At 40.2% G+C, this 16057-nt stretch overlaps 1 protein-coding gene across 2 annotated transcripts in view; it reads left to right on the top strand.

Annotated features, from left to right (window-relative positions):
• Positions 1-6655: 6655 nt before the first annotated feature.
• LOC133396590 (collagen alpha-1(XVIII) chain-like) overlaps positions 6656-16057 on the top strand; it is a 36712-nt gene continuing 27310 nt past the window's right edge. For both annotated transcript variants that reach the window (XM_061666604.1, XM_061666603.1), the window contains exons 1-2: positions 6656-6758; positions 6923-6987. In XM_061666604.1, the coding sequence (XP_061522588.1) occupies positions 6748-6758; positions 6923-6987 (76 nt within the window). In that variant the 5' untranslated portion in view covers positions 6656-6747. The remainder of the gene's footprint in view (positions 6759-6922; positions 6988-16057) is intronic.

Raw genomic sequence — 16057 nt, 5'->3', positions numbered from 1 at the left:
GAGCTGGAAAAAAAATATTTCTGTCCTTTTTACGCTTCTCTGCGCCTTCCTGCCCGATCAATGATGAGCACACGATGAGAACAAGGAAAGTGGAAAAGTTTGGTGGAATGTTGAGGTGTTTTCTGATGAGAAAAGAACGAAAAAAAGGACTCCAGAGGTTTAAGCTGGAAAGGATTTTATGTAACACTTGGCCGGAGCTCAATGTCCACAGTGACTTGGAGAAGACATTATACTGACCAAAGTATTGGGGCATGTCTCCATTGGTCCAGAAGCGCTATGACGTGAGTCATCCATCCCAAAAGTGTTTGATGGCTTTGCTCTCCTACTCCAAATCCATCCAAGAAACAGCGTAAAAGCAGAAGTCACTCACCAGTTCAGTTTCAGAGGGTGATGAACAATTCCCATCTCTTTTTGCTAATTAGTTGATTAAGTGAGGGATGAAGACTTTTGCCTCCCTTCTCATTTTTCCATACAGCGTAGGTTTGGATCCGAAAGAGAGACATTTTTCTTTTGTGCCACCAAAGATGTTCTAATGGAGAAAAGATGATCTGCGCTGTTGGAAGTCTCTTTTGAGGATTTGCATTGTCGACACAACTGACTGAGGAACAGGCCTCTGGATGGAACAGTCAGAAAAAGAAAAAAAATACGAGGCAGTTTTTTGTGTGCATCTTCTTAAAAAGAGTGAAAACCTTTCGTGGTCTTGTGGTGCGATCAGACGTTAACGCTCCAAACATCTTCAACATAAGAGTCAAACTTAAACTTACCAACAACAATAGTAAAACTAAAAACAATACATCACTGAACAACTCCCCGCCCCCCCCCCCTCCCCCTTAAAAAAAAAGCTCAGAGTTCATCCTTTGAACTCAGAAGTTTTGTGCAAATTTAGAGGTGAATTTTCCCATCTCTAAAATCACGTGGAACCCGAATACTGTTGGGAGACTTTTTCTGTGCTGTTCTTGACCATGTTGTAGCAATGTGTTTTTATTCCTTTTCTTTTGTAAATCGTGTTTTTCAAAAAGTCACATCAAAGTCATTTGACTGGCCAGAAGATATCAAATATCAAAGGGCGAATTTAGGAAGCAGCTGTTTTGTGTTTTGGGGGGTAAAAACAGAAGTCAAAGTAGGCTTTAAGTGTGCATTAAGCGTGTGTGATGAATAATGTGTAAAATCTAACAAGCAGTATTATTATTATTATTAAGATAGATATTCTAACGAACCAAAGCAGCCCAGCCCTGACTGGAGACTGGAGAATTCATTTTTTCCGTCGTATTTTCCGAGGGATTTGCAGTCGGGCCAAACGCGGGATGAATGAACAAAGTCTGGCTACCTGACTTACACACACACACACACACACACACACAACACACACACACACACACCTCCCTGCACACTCGGCCTTTAAAGTCGTCCCCCCCCCCCCCCCCCAAAAAAAAACAAATGCGGCGCCACAGGAGCGTTAAATGATTTAATTCGAGTTTGAAATGTCAATTTCAAAGTCATCTTTTTTTATTGACGACTCACGATTTGTTTCTTTGCATTCTGCTGCGCGGCTCACACTGAAGTTTCGAGCTCAAGTGATGGCGGAAGCGGAGCGTCGGACTTTCTCGGGGGCTTTTTTTTCAGATCAACTTTCACTCTTAAAAGCAGGCGTGACCTTTTGGCTCAAGTCGCTGCCAATCACTCTTAGCACAGATAGACAAAAAGCCCCCCGCGTGCCCCCACACATTCCCCCTTGTTCCTCCTACAACCCCCCCCCTGCTGTGGGTGGCTGCTCTTTTGTCAACTAAACATTTGGATTTCAGTTTCAAGGCACACACACACAAATAGACCCCCCCATCCATTCAGACATCCAAGACAGGCAGAACTTTCCTCATTTGGGTCAGAACCAGATTGTTAGATAAACACCCATCGAACTGGATTGTGTCATAAACTTTCATATCTAGTATTCATTGACAAATGAAGGAAAATGTCAATAAAAAGCACAATTTTGAAATTATTACCCCCCCGCCCAAAAAAAACCCACCTTGCTGGGATGCACCTCTATATTTGCAGCAGTAACCAAATGTAATTGTTCTTACTTAGCCCATGCACGTCTGTTTCAGTACTTGACTATAGGGTTGTTAATATTAATAATCATATGAAGTGGTATCTTGTCTTACATTTTCGAGATAAAAACAAGGTTGCTCAGCTGATTTATTTATTTTTTTCCCACCCTGAGTTTGCTCTTAAAATTTGGAATTACAAGGCAGCAGATAGTAAACAATTCTTTCTTCAAACTGTTTATTGGCGCTCCCAGTTGAAGTTTAAACATAAAACAAAGACAATTGCACGTCATGTATTCAATCAAGCCACAACTTACAAAAGTCTGCTAGCCTAATGCTAACACAAGATACAAAACGCCATAAACCAGCGAAGGAATCTAGGAACCATGTTGCAGTATTTATAACCCTTCGAGCGACACGTTTAAACACAAACTGCTCAGTAACACATGTAGACAGACAATAGAACAATACTCACAGGCATATAACACTTATCCTCTGTGAAGACGTCTATGAGTGCAGCATACTGAGTCACTTAGTTGTGAAACTCTTCTTCATTTATTATAAGTGTCTGTATTGTACCTCCCCCTGGCGGCCAAGGTGCGTCACAAGCATGGTTACGAAACCAAATTAAACTAGTAAATCAAGCCACTGTTGTCGCTTCGATTTATCAAGCAAATCTCAAGGGACACAAAGATGCGTCTGGATGGGGAAAAAAAACAACAAAACATCTGGTTTGAGGTTTCAGCTCAACCACTGAAGAGGATAAGCATTAGAAGATGGATGGGTGGGTGGTCCACCCTTCAGGTTCATCCCCCTTGTTAGTGTCTGTCCTTTCCTTCCTCTGCCAGGATGTTCCAACCACCTACAAAAGGGTACACACATCTGAGATTGGAACCCAAGACTTTCCCCCATGGGAAGCCCTGTCGAGACGTCAATAACGGGGACATTCTAGTTGTCAGTGGTCCCAAACATCATCTTCAACATGGCATCCCCCCCCCCCCCCCCCCCCCCTCCCACACTTCCAACTGCAGTCCAGATGCTGCCTACAGATGTCTTTTATTTGGTTTTCATTGAAGCCAGTCAACTAAAATACAGACCACGATGTTGCAACCATCACCTGCACTTACCACTCACCTTGTGGAGTCATGACATCATGCCGCGAACATCCAGACGAGATGTTTACCACCGACCGAGGTTGTCGTCTGGTTGGGCAGCTAATTGGATGTGACGCAACCGTCGCGGGGAATCGCGACACGTGCCATGTGAGACCAACACAATGACTGCAGCACATTTTATTTTTATCTTGGGAAGGATTTCAGATGTCATTTCAGGGTAAGGACGCTTGCACATGAAAGAAAGAACTTGGACACAACCAAGGTCCCGTGTCGCCTCTTTCCGGGCCAAAACTTTGACTGGAATGTACCATAAGAAGCATTTAGGAGGCGATGGCAATCTGCAGAAGTTGAACGGAGGCCCCTGCACTGTTGTTGGCCGTCGAAGACAATTTCACCTTTGATCCAAAACGCTTCTTCAGTTCTACAGCTTGAGGTTTTCCTATTGATGTCAGTGAAGTCACATGTGCAAGTCAGAATTAAATCTCAAATCTTAACCTTCAGGTTTCAAGCTAGTCCTAATTTACTGTGGGGAAAAAAATCAGCCTAGAGTCCTCTCTGCATTTCAAGCAAGTCCTGTCAAGTCCTGACTTCATTTGTTGAAGTCATACAAACTTGCTGGCTCGCAACATGGAGGTTTTGTAAAGCGTAAAGGTGTCTTGCGTTCCAGAAAAAAAAAAAGCCGTAACATTCACATTCATTCACATTATAAAATGGGACTTTCTAACCTCGTTTGAAGTTATGGTCATAATATTCCGACTTTATCATGGAAAAATCCCGACTTTATTCTTGTAGCATTATTTCCCAGAGAAAATGTAATGATTACCACTTTATTATCATGACATTGAAATGTATTTTCTATTAAAAAGAAACAATTGGTGGGATTTAGGGGTACGCATGGAAGACATGTTTAATTGGTGTTATTGGATGACCCAAAAAGTTCGAGAACCCTGACACGAATGCCTTTGAATGTGCGCAGGCACACTCGAAATGGAAACAAATGTCGCAAAAAAACTTGGGAATGCTAACCGGCAGTCGGCGTCGACGAGGCCGCCGAGGTGTGAGCGTCTTATCGGCGGCGTGGCCTCTCGAACGGCGTCCCTCGCGTGCCAGCCTGACGCTTATCTGGCCCACGCCGTCAGGAACGAGGTCTTTATCTCCCCATTGCGCCGCCATCTTCGTTCAAGGAAAATTCCAAGTGACCCCCACCCCCGAAAAACTCTTGAGGCCGGACAAGGCGGCAGACGGAAGGACGATGATGTCACACGTCAGTTTCTTAGTTATTAACCCTTTAGTAGTCCCACAAATGGGGAAATACTGTCTACGTTTTCCAGCAGCATGCAAGGATAACATATGAAAGGAAAATCCAATCCACAAATATCAATGTGCATGTTTACATCAGGCAATGGCAACTTTCTACTATATGAATGGAAAACTTGACACAAATAAATATAATCTGTGCAAAACTGAATGTGAAAAGCAGCAAGAACAGTCAGCAGCATTGTACGTAAAAAATAAATAAATCATAAGTTAAATAACCACCAGCAATACTATCTGATATATGCTACTAAAACTAACGGCTAGGCAGGAATAAGTATATATATATATATATATATATATACAAATATATATACCAATATGAACAGCAGCAAGAATAGTCAGCAGCATTGTATCTAGAAAAAAAGGTTGTGAATGAAATTATAATAACTATACATAAATAAATCATACTTTATATTCATAAGTGAACAGCAGCAATAATGTTCCAAACCATACATGTAGTAATAACTGAGACAAAGGGATGCATGCATATGTAAGATAACCAGAATGCTAAATTATGTCTACTAAAAATGCAGAATATGAACGAAAGCAGTAAACGTAGTCAGCGGCATCGAATGCGACGACGAAAACTGGACGTTAATAGGTTTATTAATAAAGACAAGCTCATGTTTGTGGTATTTGCGGATGATGTAGTTGGAGATGTGTCCCCCCCCCAGCTTTGACAAGCCACTTCAACACCTCTTGGGGTTTTGTAAACATGCCGGAGGTGGCTTGCATGTTTTAATTAAGAGCTGCTGCTACCGATGAGGTGCTTCGGCTGGAAGATTGTTCCGGGCTGTGCAGGCCCGGAAAAGAAAAGTCGCGACGGAACATCGCACGACGAGCTCGGACGGGCTCTCAAGCGCTTTAGCGTCTTATCGGGTTTCTCGCCGCTCAGGTCGTCTGCATAAATCAACAAGGCGGGATTGCAAACGCAGGATTTTGTGGGTCAAATAGCGGATAAAAAAAATCCCTTTACATTATATACTTAATAAAACTAAGTATGTTCTTCTGGGGTCTCTATTTGGCAAGACTCGGCTCACAATTTGGTTAAATCTCTCAAACTGACAAAGGCGAGTTGTATTGTCGAGCTAAGTTGTTCGGGGCCCCTTTTCTAAACGTTTATAAATGCCTTATAAGTGCTTTATAGAGACCAATGACATGCACCTAATAGTGAGCAACACCTTCTTTATAACATTGTAATTATTCTACTTACAGTATAAAAAAAATTAGAAGCCCTTTTAATGGTACTCTTAACGTAAAGTGCTTTTAAATAGATTATTAATCGAATGAAACATGACTAAAAATCTGTCAAGGGTAAATAAAAATGACACTTTTAAATATTTTATATTTCACTTATTGCACATTATATTCCACATGTTGAAATGAAGTACTGTTTACTGTATTGATCCTCTGGGCTCACTATTTGGCCAGTTGGTTTTCCCCGATATTCTCACTACTTTGTTGAAACTCTTCCTCTATAACTGTCAAAGGCGAGTTGTACTGTCAAGTGTCACGCTTACCATTGTTAAATAAGGAGCTACTGTCGTTTGAAAAAGGCAAAAACAGGAGAGCTTCATTGGGGTTCACTTTTTGGCAGCCAGCAGATGGCCTTTACTGTCCTTATCTAGTGACTTAAATCACTTTTGTCTGCAACGTTATTAATCACCAATGGAATATTTTAAAACACGAGGCTATGCTTGTTGTGCTATTGCAGCGTTTTCGTGAAGCGTCTGATTGGTTGTGCATTTTGGGCCATTGTTGAATGCTGAAATGTTGATATTTGGAATTCCCGTCATCTGGTAGCAAAAACACGATGTTGGATGAGCGGAATTACATTGAAGAAGAAGTCTTTAATGTATATTTTAAGTCATTTTTAGCATAATTAAAGACAAATCGATGGCTGAGAGGATGTTTTGAGGTCAAGGCCACACGGGAAGAGACTTTACATCAAAGTAAAAGTGAGGAAGACGAGGAGGACGACGACTTCACTGCAGTGTGCTAATTTGTGTGCGTGTGTGTGTGCTTGTGCGTGGACTGGATTAGAGGCCGGTGGTCCAGAGTCAGGTTTCAAACTCCCCTCCCATTTTTTTGGGGGAGCCGATGCACTGAAGCTGCTTTGTTTGGACCGGGAGGAGGAGGAAGACGAGGAGGAGGAGGAGGAGGAGGAGGAGAAGCCGGGCTTTTTAGCTCAGAACGAACCCGCAGGACTCAGAGTGGACTCCATCTCTCTCTCTCGCATGAGCAGGGTTTAGTTGTGATCCAAAGCTGTCAAGATGAACTTGCGGTATGTCGACAAAATTACTGAATTGAATTTGAACTACTTTTAACACATTCACTGCCATTGACGGCTTTAGAAGTCAAATATCCATGTTAACTGGGAGGGCTTGTTAATAGCACTTTGAATCTGACTTTTATTTTTTTTTGTTTTTGTTTTTTTTGTGTGCACAGGATTCCTCCCTGGTGTATTGGATTATTTCTAGTCCTGAGCTCCTCGGCAGGTTTCCAGCTGGACGGTGAGTGTCCTGGCTCTGGTTATGATGATGCATCTTGGGTTAACTCGAGAATGAATGACTTCTTACATGCAAGGATGGGATTGGTTTTCAATTGGTTGGGATGCAAAAGTGTTGTCGTAAAAAGGAAATTTAAGATCTGATGGGTGAGAACAAGATAGAACAAGTGGCCCTCTTCTGTTTGGCTAACTTTGCTATTGTATTGAATTTGAGTTAGAAATGCACTTAAAGTTGACATTCTGCCGCTTTTTCAGCTTTCCCCGTCATTTTGCATTTGTGGAAGACACAAATGAAAACAAAACATGCATAGGAATGGCATTAAATAAATAAAATGTAAACTACACTCATTGGAATAGCTGTTGTGTCCCCAGTCAGTGTCCCTATTTTGCTGACTCAGCCATATTTCCAAATAGAACCCTCAGTGTGTAGCCGCTTACCAAATATTTAGAGTCAAACAGCACGATTTTTCCCAGTGTGTGTATATATATATATATATATATATATATATATATATATATTTATCCATCCAGTCAAGTTATGTCGATGGTTGTCTATTGATCCATTTCCCTGTTTATTGGTGTTTTGTAGCCGGTATCTGTCTGCTTTTTTCCAAGTAATTGCATACTACATCTGTTACTACATCTGCGCCAATGCTGTGGGTGGTCGTGTTTGTACGCTTCTCTGCTACATTTTTATGACATTTTTGGTCACACAAAGCTTTAAATGCTCGCGTTTTACAACACAACCAATAGCTTATTTTTTTTAAAAAAGAAAAGAAAAAAGAATAAAATGAGGTGACAGAACCTCCTCAAGCCTCCTTTGGGACCTCATTCTCAAACAAAAGTAATGTTTTCCCACAAATGAGGTCATAAAAGTCCATCTTATTGGATGTTTGTGTAAACCTCATACGGAGCAACTTTTAACAACTGGTGGTGATTAAACGGTCGCACTAATGACGCTGATAAAATCCTGAGTGCATGTTTGCTCTGTGTTTGATAAGATCAACTTTAAACGCAATTAGCTGTTAAGAAAGTGGATGTTTTCCAAATTCCAGAGAATCTTATCAGGAGTTTGTGTGACTGATACACTCCACCCCATCACCTTTTGTTTCCATGGTTACATCATGGTTTGGACGCTTGATTAGGTACACCTGCGCAATCCATTCTTGAACTGGCCGCAATGTGGTTATCCGAAGCTGTGATTGGCGTGTTACAAAAGCAGCATTGTGCTCGTTAGTTCCCTTTCGCGCAGTAATTGGGACCTTCCTTAACGAAGTTGAACCCCTTCCAGACAGAGCGGGATTGTTTGCCGTGAAAGTAGAATGAAAAAGCACCTCACCTTGCAAGTCTACTGTGTAATAAAACTCATTTTAAGATTTAGTTTAGTTTAGGAGGAAGGAAAGTGGGGTTGATGTTGATGTAAACTGGAGAAGCTATATTTTGTCATATTGATCTTTCTACACCACCTTAGTGTTTTGACACAGTAAAATTAGTTAATTTGTATTTAGATCATGAAAACCCAGTACTGCTTAGCAAAAGCTAAATCTGTGGCAAACAACTTATATATATATATATATATATATATATATATATATATATATATATATATATATATTATTTTTTATTTTATTTTATTTTTTAAAGCAAGCTACATTGCTAAACCGAAGTTGATTTGCTAAATGGTCCATTAGCCAAACAGCTAACGTAGCCGATGTTAACTTACTGATTCAAGAAAAATCTTCAGCCAACCATACAGCTAATATTAGCTTATTAACTCTTCTAACCACATACTTAATGTAGATAAAATATACATGGTAATTCACTAAAGCTGGCCAGCCATCTGTCTATTGTAGCAAACGTTCGCTTGGTAAGGTAGAAAAATCTACCAGTTGGCCGTATAGTTAATGTAGCTAACATCAGATTGTTATCTTTTCGAGCCACACAACTTATGCAGCTAAAACCAGTGCGCTAATTCAGTAAATCCAGCCAGCTAAACATCTAACATGGTTAGATTGCTAACTCAGATATGTTTTTCTATCCATTCAGCTAACTTTAGCCTGCTAACACAAAACAATCCACTTGCCAGACATATACCTATGTGGCTAATATTAGCCTGCTAACTCTGCTAAGTCGTCTCGCCACATAGCTGTTATAAATAACAGTTCTGTGCTTATTCAGAAAAATCACTCAGCCAATTTTTTTCAGCAATGTATCTACTATTAGCCTGCCAATTCAGATATGTTTTGTAGCCATACAGCTAACCTTTTAATTCAGATTTTTAATTCAGAAAATCCACCAGCCAGCCATGCAGCTAATGTGGCTAACATTATTTAGCCACACTTGGTTGTGTGTCTGCTTGAAGCTAACGCAGTTAAAATATTTAATAATTTAAAGGCTTTTGGCTGACAGGGCAACTTTTCTGATTGACTGAATTGAAAATAAATCATGTAAAGTATTTTTTTTTATTACACTTGTGGTTTCCTGGAAGCTATTAGTGGCACAGACGTGATTTAGATTTTTAGTCTTTCCAAACAAATCAGTGCACATAATTGCCATTCGGGTGCATGCTACTGTTGTTCAAATGTCCTTTAAAGTATTTGGCCAATCAAAAAATGTAAATTTTGGAGTGAACGTTGCGCCGAGGTAGCCTCTCATCCGTAGTAGCTCAGTGTTGTAAAACAGTCTTGCAGCATCCAAAAATGACTTCATGAGCCAACCACCACATCACAATCAGCTCGATAGCCTCTTGTGATGCTGCAAATGCGAATAAAAGTTATGTTTTCTGGAAAAAATCTGAACTTTTCATTTTAAAAAATAGGTTAAAAAGCAGGGATGAGCAAACCTTTGTGCTCAAGGGCTTACATTTAGTTTTTAATTAAATTAATTGGGAGATGGGGTGGAAATGTGTATGTAAAATTCTTAATTTTAAAAAATGAAATAATCCATCCATTTTCTGAGCCGCTTCACCTCACTAGGGTCGCGGGCGTGCTGGAGCCTATCCCAGCTGTCATCGGGCAGGAGGCGGGGTACACCCTGAACTGGTTGCCAGCCAATCGCAGGGCACATACAAGAAAACAACCACTCACAGTCACACCTACGGGCAATTTAGAGTCTCCAATAAATGCATGCTTTTGGGATGTGGGAGGAAACCGGAGTGCCCGGAGAAAACCCACGCAGGCATGGGGAGAACATGCAAACTCCACACAGGTGGGGCCGGGGATTGAACCCCGCTCCTCAGAACTATGAGGCTGACGCTCTAACCAGTCATCCACCGTGCCGCCCAAATGAAATAATAATAAATTTATTTTCATTATATTACTTAGAATTCTACATATATTTACGTATACATATATTTAAAGAATGATTTAAAACAAATTAAATATTTTATTCAAAATTAATTAATTACCTCATTATTTAATAGGATACATACAACAATATCAATGCTATATGTGAAATTGTTGATTTTACAATATGTTTTATTTTATTTACAATAATAAAATCAAATGATAATTTAAAGTAAATATAAAAATGTTGAATGTAGATGTAAAATTAATTATGTTCAAAATATTTTCAAAACATTTTATTATTTACAATTAATCAATTGACCAATTATTCATTGAGATAATTTAATAAAAACAATACATTTGAATGAACCAATTTTCAGAAAGAAACTGCTAAATAAGTGCAACAAATATTATCGGACTCTTGATAATGTAAAAGCTTGGGGGGCCCATATTTTGCCAACTGCTGGTGTGAAGAGACTGCATTATTTTAACAAGAGGGGGTCTTCACAGGCCAAATAAAGAGTGGACCCTCTTTGTAGTTGAGGTAAATAAAGAAGGGATGCGTTACGGTACACAAACGTCACATTCCACTCGCCACCAAACGGTCAAATCTGCCTTGTTGTGAGTTTTCCTCCACTTTTCCCCTTTTTTTGTGTGTCAAAATGAACTTCAAAGTGTGTTTTGAAAAGGAAACGTTTAAAAGCCCCCCACGCAGGAAGTCACAGCGGCGTGGAGTGGCGTGCTATCTAAATGGAGGCACACAAATCAAAACACGTGCGTCATCCCAGAGGGAGGAACAGGAATGGCTAAATTTACTTGCGACCAAACAAAAATCTACTTTGAGTGCTGGACGCGCTTAAAAAAAATGTCTTTCATTTGTGAGGACAAATGCAGGAAGTGGCAGCGTCACGTCATACCTCGCATTGGCTTTGAAGACTAATTGTAATTTTACAATTGAGATAAAAGAACTCAGCAATAACTAATTGGATTTTAGGCTAATCGTTGTTAGCTGATAGCATGTTAGCTCAGACATTTCTTTTAGCGTTTTAGCTCAGACATTTCTTCAGTTTGGAAAAGCTGGCTTTATGGTGTATGTTATGAGGTTGTTAGACCTTCACAGTGGACCTTCCTGATCTGGTTTCATAAGGACCATGGCTTCTCTGTGTTGTTGGCTTAAGGCATAATAGCTCGAACATTTCTGTAAGTATGGCAAAAGCTGTTTTAATGGTGCAGATTTTGAGGCGATTCCTGATCTTGTTTCAGGGTACTTGCCTGTACAAATTTAGGGCAGAATCCTGGCACCTCTATGTTTGTAGTTAGCTTTTAGCACATTAGCATGGACATATCGTTTAGCTTGTTAGCTCCAACATTTCTGTGTGGTAAACGCTGGTGGTGTACGTTTTGAGGTGGCCTGGCCTCCAGTAGCACTCCCTGGTTTTGTTTTAGGTGCGTCAAGAGTACAAATTTACTGAAGCCTTATAGCTCGTCTGTGATATTGTTAGCTTTTTAACATGTTAGCTTCGACATTTCTGAAGTTTGTGAAATGCTGATTTAATGTTGATTATTTTGAAGTAGTCCAGCCTTTATACTGACACTTCCTAGTTCCTGGTCTGGTTTTAGGGTGCTAAGTGGTACAAAATTAGAGAATTGTCTTGGCTTGTTTGTGTTGTTGTTAGCTTTTAGCTCAGACAAGTTTAGGAGTTTTTTTTTTTTTTTTTATTTTTTTAGATAGTCTGCCCTATGAAGTGACACTTCCTGGTCTGGTTTAGGGTGTTATTCTGTACAAGTTAGGGATCAATGCTTCTCTTTGATTGTTATTAGCTTTTTGCATGTGAGCTCAGACATTTATTTTAGTATGTTCCCTCAGTAATTTGTAAAGTTTGCAAAAGGCTGTTCTGATGGCGTGCACTGGTGTTATGAGGGAAAGATGGTAGTGCTCTTTTACCATGCTAACAGCTACACAGTGCGTCCAGTGTGCTCGTGCAGGACGTTACCATAAGGTACAAGGAGATGGATGAAACAACATTCCTGGAGGAAGCAGCTTTTAGTGGAACATCCAAAAATGTGTCGTGTCCAAAAATTGTTTGTTGTTCTGGGAGCGCCTGGCATCCTGGTGTCTGGAACGCCTGGAGCTAGCTTGCATGGAAAGAGTTGGTCAGAGCGGAAAATAATGATGGAGCTGAAAACAAGCAGGTGACTGTTATGTTGTCATACCAGAAGGTCACAGAGTGCTGAGAGAGTGATGACTTCAGCATCCTCAAAAATCACATTTACAATAACATTATTATGTAATAATAATAATAATAATATCTACAACAACCTAGCAACCACTAAATCTGACTGATATACTTCACATTTTTTTAAATCATGAAAGCTATATAGCTAACACCACGCAAGCTGGTTAATCAGTCTGCCAGCCACACAGCTAACACAGTCAGCCAACTAATGGCCATACAGCTAATGTGGCTAACATTAGCTCACTAACGCAAATCAGTTTGCTAGCCACACAGCAAACAGAAACTTGCCATACAGCTAATGCAGCTAACATGATATTGCTAATTCTTAAAAGTCAGGCAGCCAGCCATCCAGCTAATATGGCTAACATTTGCTTATTAACTCAAACATGTTTGCTAGCCACACAAGTATATAGGTAATTTGACCTACAAAATCAGCGTAGCCAGCCATACAGCTTATGTGGCTGACATTAACCTTTGAACTCATATAGGTTTTCTTGCGTTACGGCTAATGTGGTGGCTAGCTACTCAGCTAATATCCAGTCTACAGTCAACAAAGCTAACAGATGAAGCTGTTTTTGATTATTTGTAAGTGTTTTATTGACAGAGCAACTTTTCTTATTTGATGAATATTACTTTTATACCTTATCTTTTAGAGAAAACCTCACTAAAACACAAAAGAGTATTTGGTTTGGAGGTTCAGGGACGCTACTTCAGGTTGTTTTGTGGAACTTTGTTGTGTTTTTGTTTTGTTTGCTCAGCTGGGCTGCAGCTGCGTTGCTTTTCGGCACATTGCAAGCAGTGGCCCATCAGCATTTGAAATGAAGGTTTGTTCTGATTGTTGGCTGGTAAACGTGAACAATTCAATTTCCATCTTACAAGGTTGTTTAAATTAACAAAAGTTTACACTCCATTGGCCAAAGTTGATAAGCAGAGCTGTTGGCTGCTCTTCTATATCTAAATATTTCTATTAGAAAAACCACAGCTCATTGCAATGTTGATATTAAACACTATGGGAAATTAAGTGACTTAGGAGTTAGCCTCTCGTCTTTTTTTGTTGTTGCGACAGGAATGAAAGAACCAGCTCATTTTAAGTTATTAAAGAGTTATTCTACGCCAAAACTCTATATATTTATCATTATCATTCCGGACGAATACTCTTCATAAAACAACCTCTTTTTTTTTTTTTTACGTCTCACGTTCAACGTGTTTTCCTTTTTAATTAATTACATAGCATTTCAGTTCAGGGTCAGGTTTCCAGCAAATTGCTCTCTCCGATTAACATAGCGTTTGCGCTTGAGCAAGGGCATGGAGGCTTCCCTCTGGTTTTGTGGTCTCCTTGTAATGGAGAGCGAAACTTGCGGCCGAGCTAGACGCCGTGGTGTTTAACAGAACGTCACCATGTTGGTTAGCGGGACTGAGCTGGAGAAGTGAGATGAGGATTTGTTATCTTGGTGGCCCACAATCAATTCTTCATCTCCTTACTGTCTTCAAGACAAAAACGGAGTCACAACTGAGTCTTTATAAGTCAGATAATGATAATCACGTTCACCATCTGGGCTCTGTGGTGACACTTTTTCAATAATTTCAGCTGTGGTAATGCAAATGTAATGAAACTTCCCAAGGAGTGTGTAATTTTGTCAGATTTTGTTCCAACTTCTGCTCTTAAAATATAGCAATAATATACAGTGTGTGGCGGCACGGTGGACGACTGGTTAGTACATCTGCCTCACAGTTCTGAGGACCGGGGTTCAAATCCCGACCCCGCCTTTGTTTAGTTTGCATGTTCTCCCCGTGCCTGCGTGGGTTTTCTCCGGGCACTCCGGTTTTCTCCCACACCCCAAAAACATGCATGGTAGGTTAATTGAAGACTCCGTAGGTGTGAACGTGCCTGCAAATGGTTGTTTGTTTCTGTGTTCGCTGCGATTGGCTGGCGACCAGTTCAGGGTGTACCCCGCCTCTCGCCCGGAGATAGCTGGGATAGGCTCCAGCATGCCCAGCGACCCTAGTGAGGAAAAGCGGGACAGCAAATGGATGGATTGATGGATATACAGTGTGTATCAAATTGGACTTTTTGGCTCTTATCATGGCCACCTTTGGCCATTTGAAACACATGAAAACTTTATTTCTTTATTCCTATACTGGATTAAATCATACAATTTAGATGAAATGGTTTTCATTCCAGACTCAACAATTTAAAATTTGTGTTTCGTATGTTTCGACCAGATTTATAAATATTTGGACATGTGAGCAATTTCATGTAATATTCTGAGTTTCCGAAATAGGAGTTTAATGGCTTACTGCACTCCAATGCAAATAAATAACACAATTTTGATTGGGGGGATACCGTCTGCTGAACATGGAGAAGAACTGCATTCTAATTTAAGAAGTGGAAGTGTCCTCCGCTGGCTGTAGAGAGACTGTCCTATTAGCAATATAAGATAAAAAAGATACAAATTTCAGTAGTCGCTTGTGTCAAAAAAATTGAATTTGAAGGGATAAAAAATAAAAATGAAATGCTATTGCATGCTAATAAAAAGAACTGACATTAAAAACTTTATGCAGTAAAAGAAGCAAAAAAGCATTAAAAACAAATCTTTAAAATGATAAAACGTCTATACTTGGCCAGAAATGGACACGAACAAGCTGAAAGGGTCGTAAAATCAAACAAGGCCTTTGGGATAAATCATCAGGTTCTGGCAAAGCAAAAGAAACAAAACGTGTTTTCCATCACAACATTTCACTGTGAAACCTTCTGCAATCAGAATTCTCAGGACATCCCATCCACCCATCAGGTGCTTTCATTTCCCAGCACCAGCAGACAATTTGTTTGCGGGAGACGACCTGGAATCAATTGAGTCACAAACCCTTCGCACCGGCTAAACTGTTTTGGAACACAGCAAATTGAAATTTCGAGGCAGAAAGTACATAGCAAAGTGTCAGTAAGGCTGTCAGTTGGTTTGCTGGAGCAGGAAATGACCCAACACGGTCCAAAAAGCAACCAGAGAAACTGACAGGCTGCCAGCAGGTACTTGTTTGTGGATTTTTATGGCAGCTGGCAGACACATGTGACCTGCTCTGTTTTAGGAAGGAGAGAGGCTCTCGCTTCCAAATCTGGAGAGCTTTTTACGGCCCGGGAAAACACACACACACAGAGACACACGCACACACACACACACACACACACACGCACACACACACACACTTGAACCAATGATTAAATTTGTGAAGTTCCCTCAAGTTCTTGGCCCTCACGTGGTTACTATTGCTATGAATGGTCTACTTTCCTAACCTATGGATAAAAATATCAGAAGCCTTTTACTCGATGCTAACGTTAGCTCTGTTTCACACAAAAAATACAAATAAAAAAAAATATTGAATTTGCAGCGATAACAGCTTCTTGATTTCTTTGGGAAGACTTTTCACAAGATGTCAGATTGTCCCACTCTCCAAGCTGAGTCTTTTTGGCTTGTTCTTCCACATCAAACATCGAAATGCCTTCATGGAGCTTGATTCGTGCACTTGGAGCAGGAAAGGAGCTTCCCTCAAACTTTTC

This window comes from Phycodurus eques, chromosome 21, assembly GCF_024500275.1.
Source record: "Phycodurus eques isolate BA_2022a chromosome 21, UOR_Pequ_1.1, whole genome shotgun sequence".
In the NCBI taxonomy this organism is placed as follows: domain Eukaryota; kingdom Metazoa; phylum Chordata; class Actinopteri; order Syngnathiformes; family Syngnathidae; genus Phycodurus; species Phycodurus eques.
Note: the sequence above shows the minus strand (reverse complement) of the source record. Positions and strands in the feature narration are given on the sequence as shown.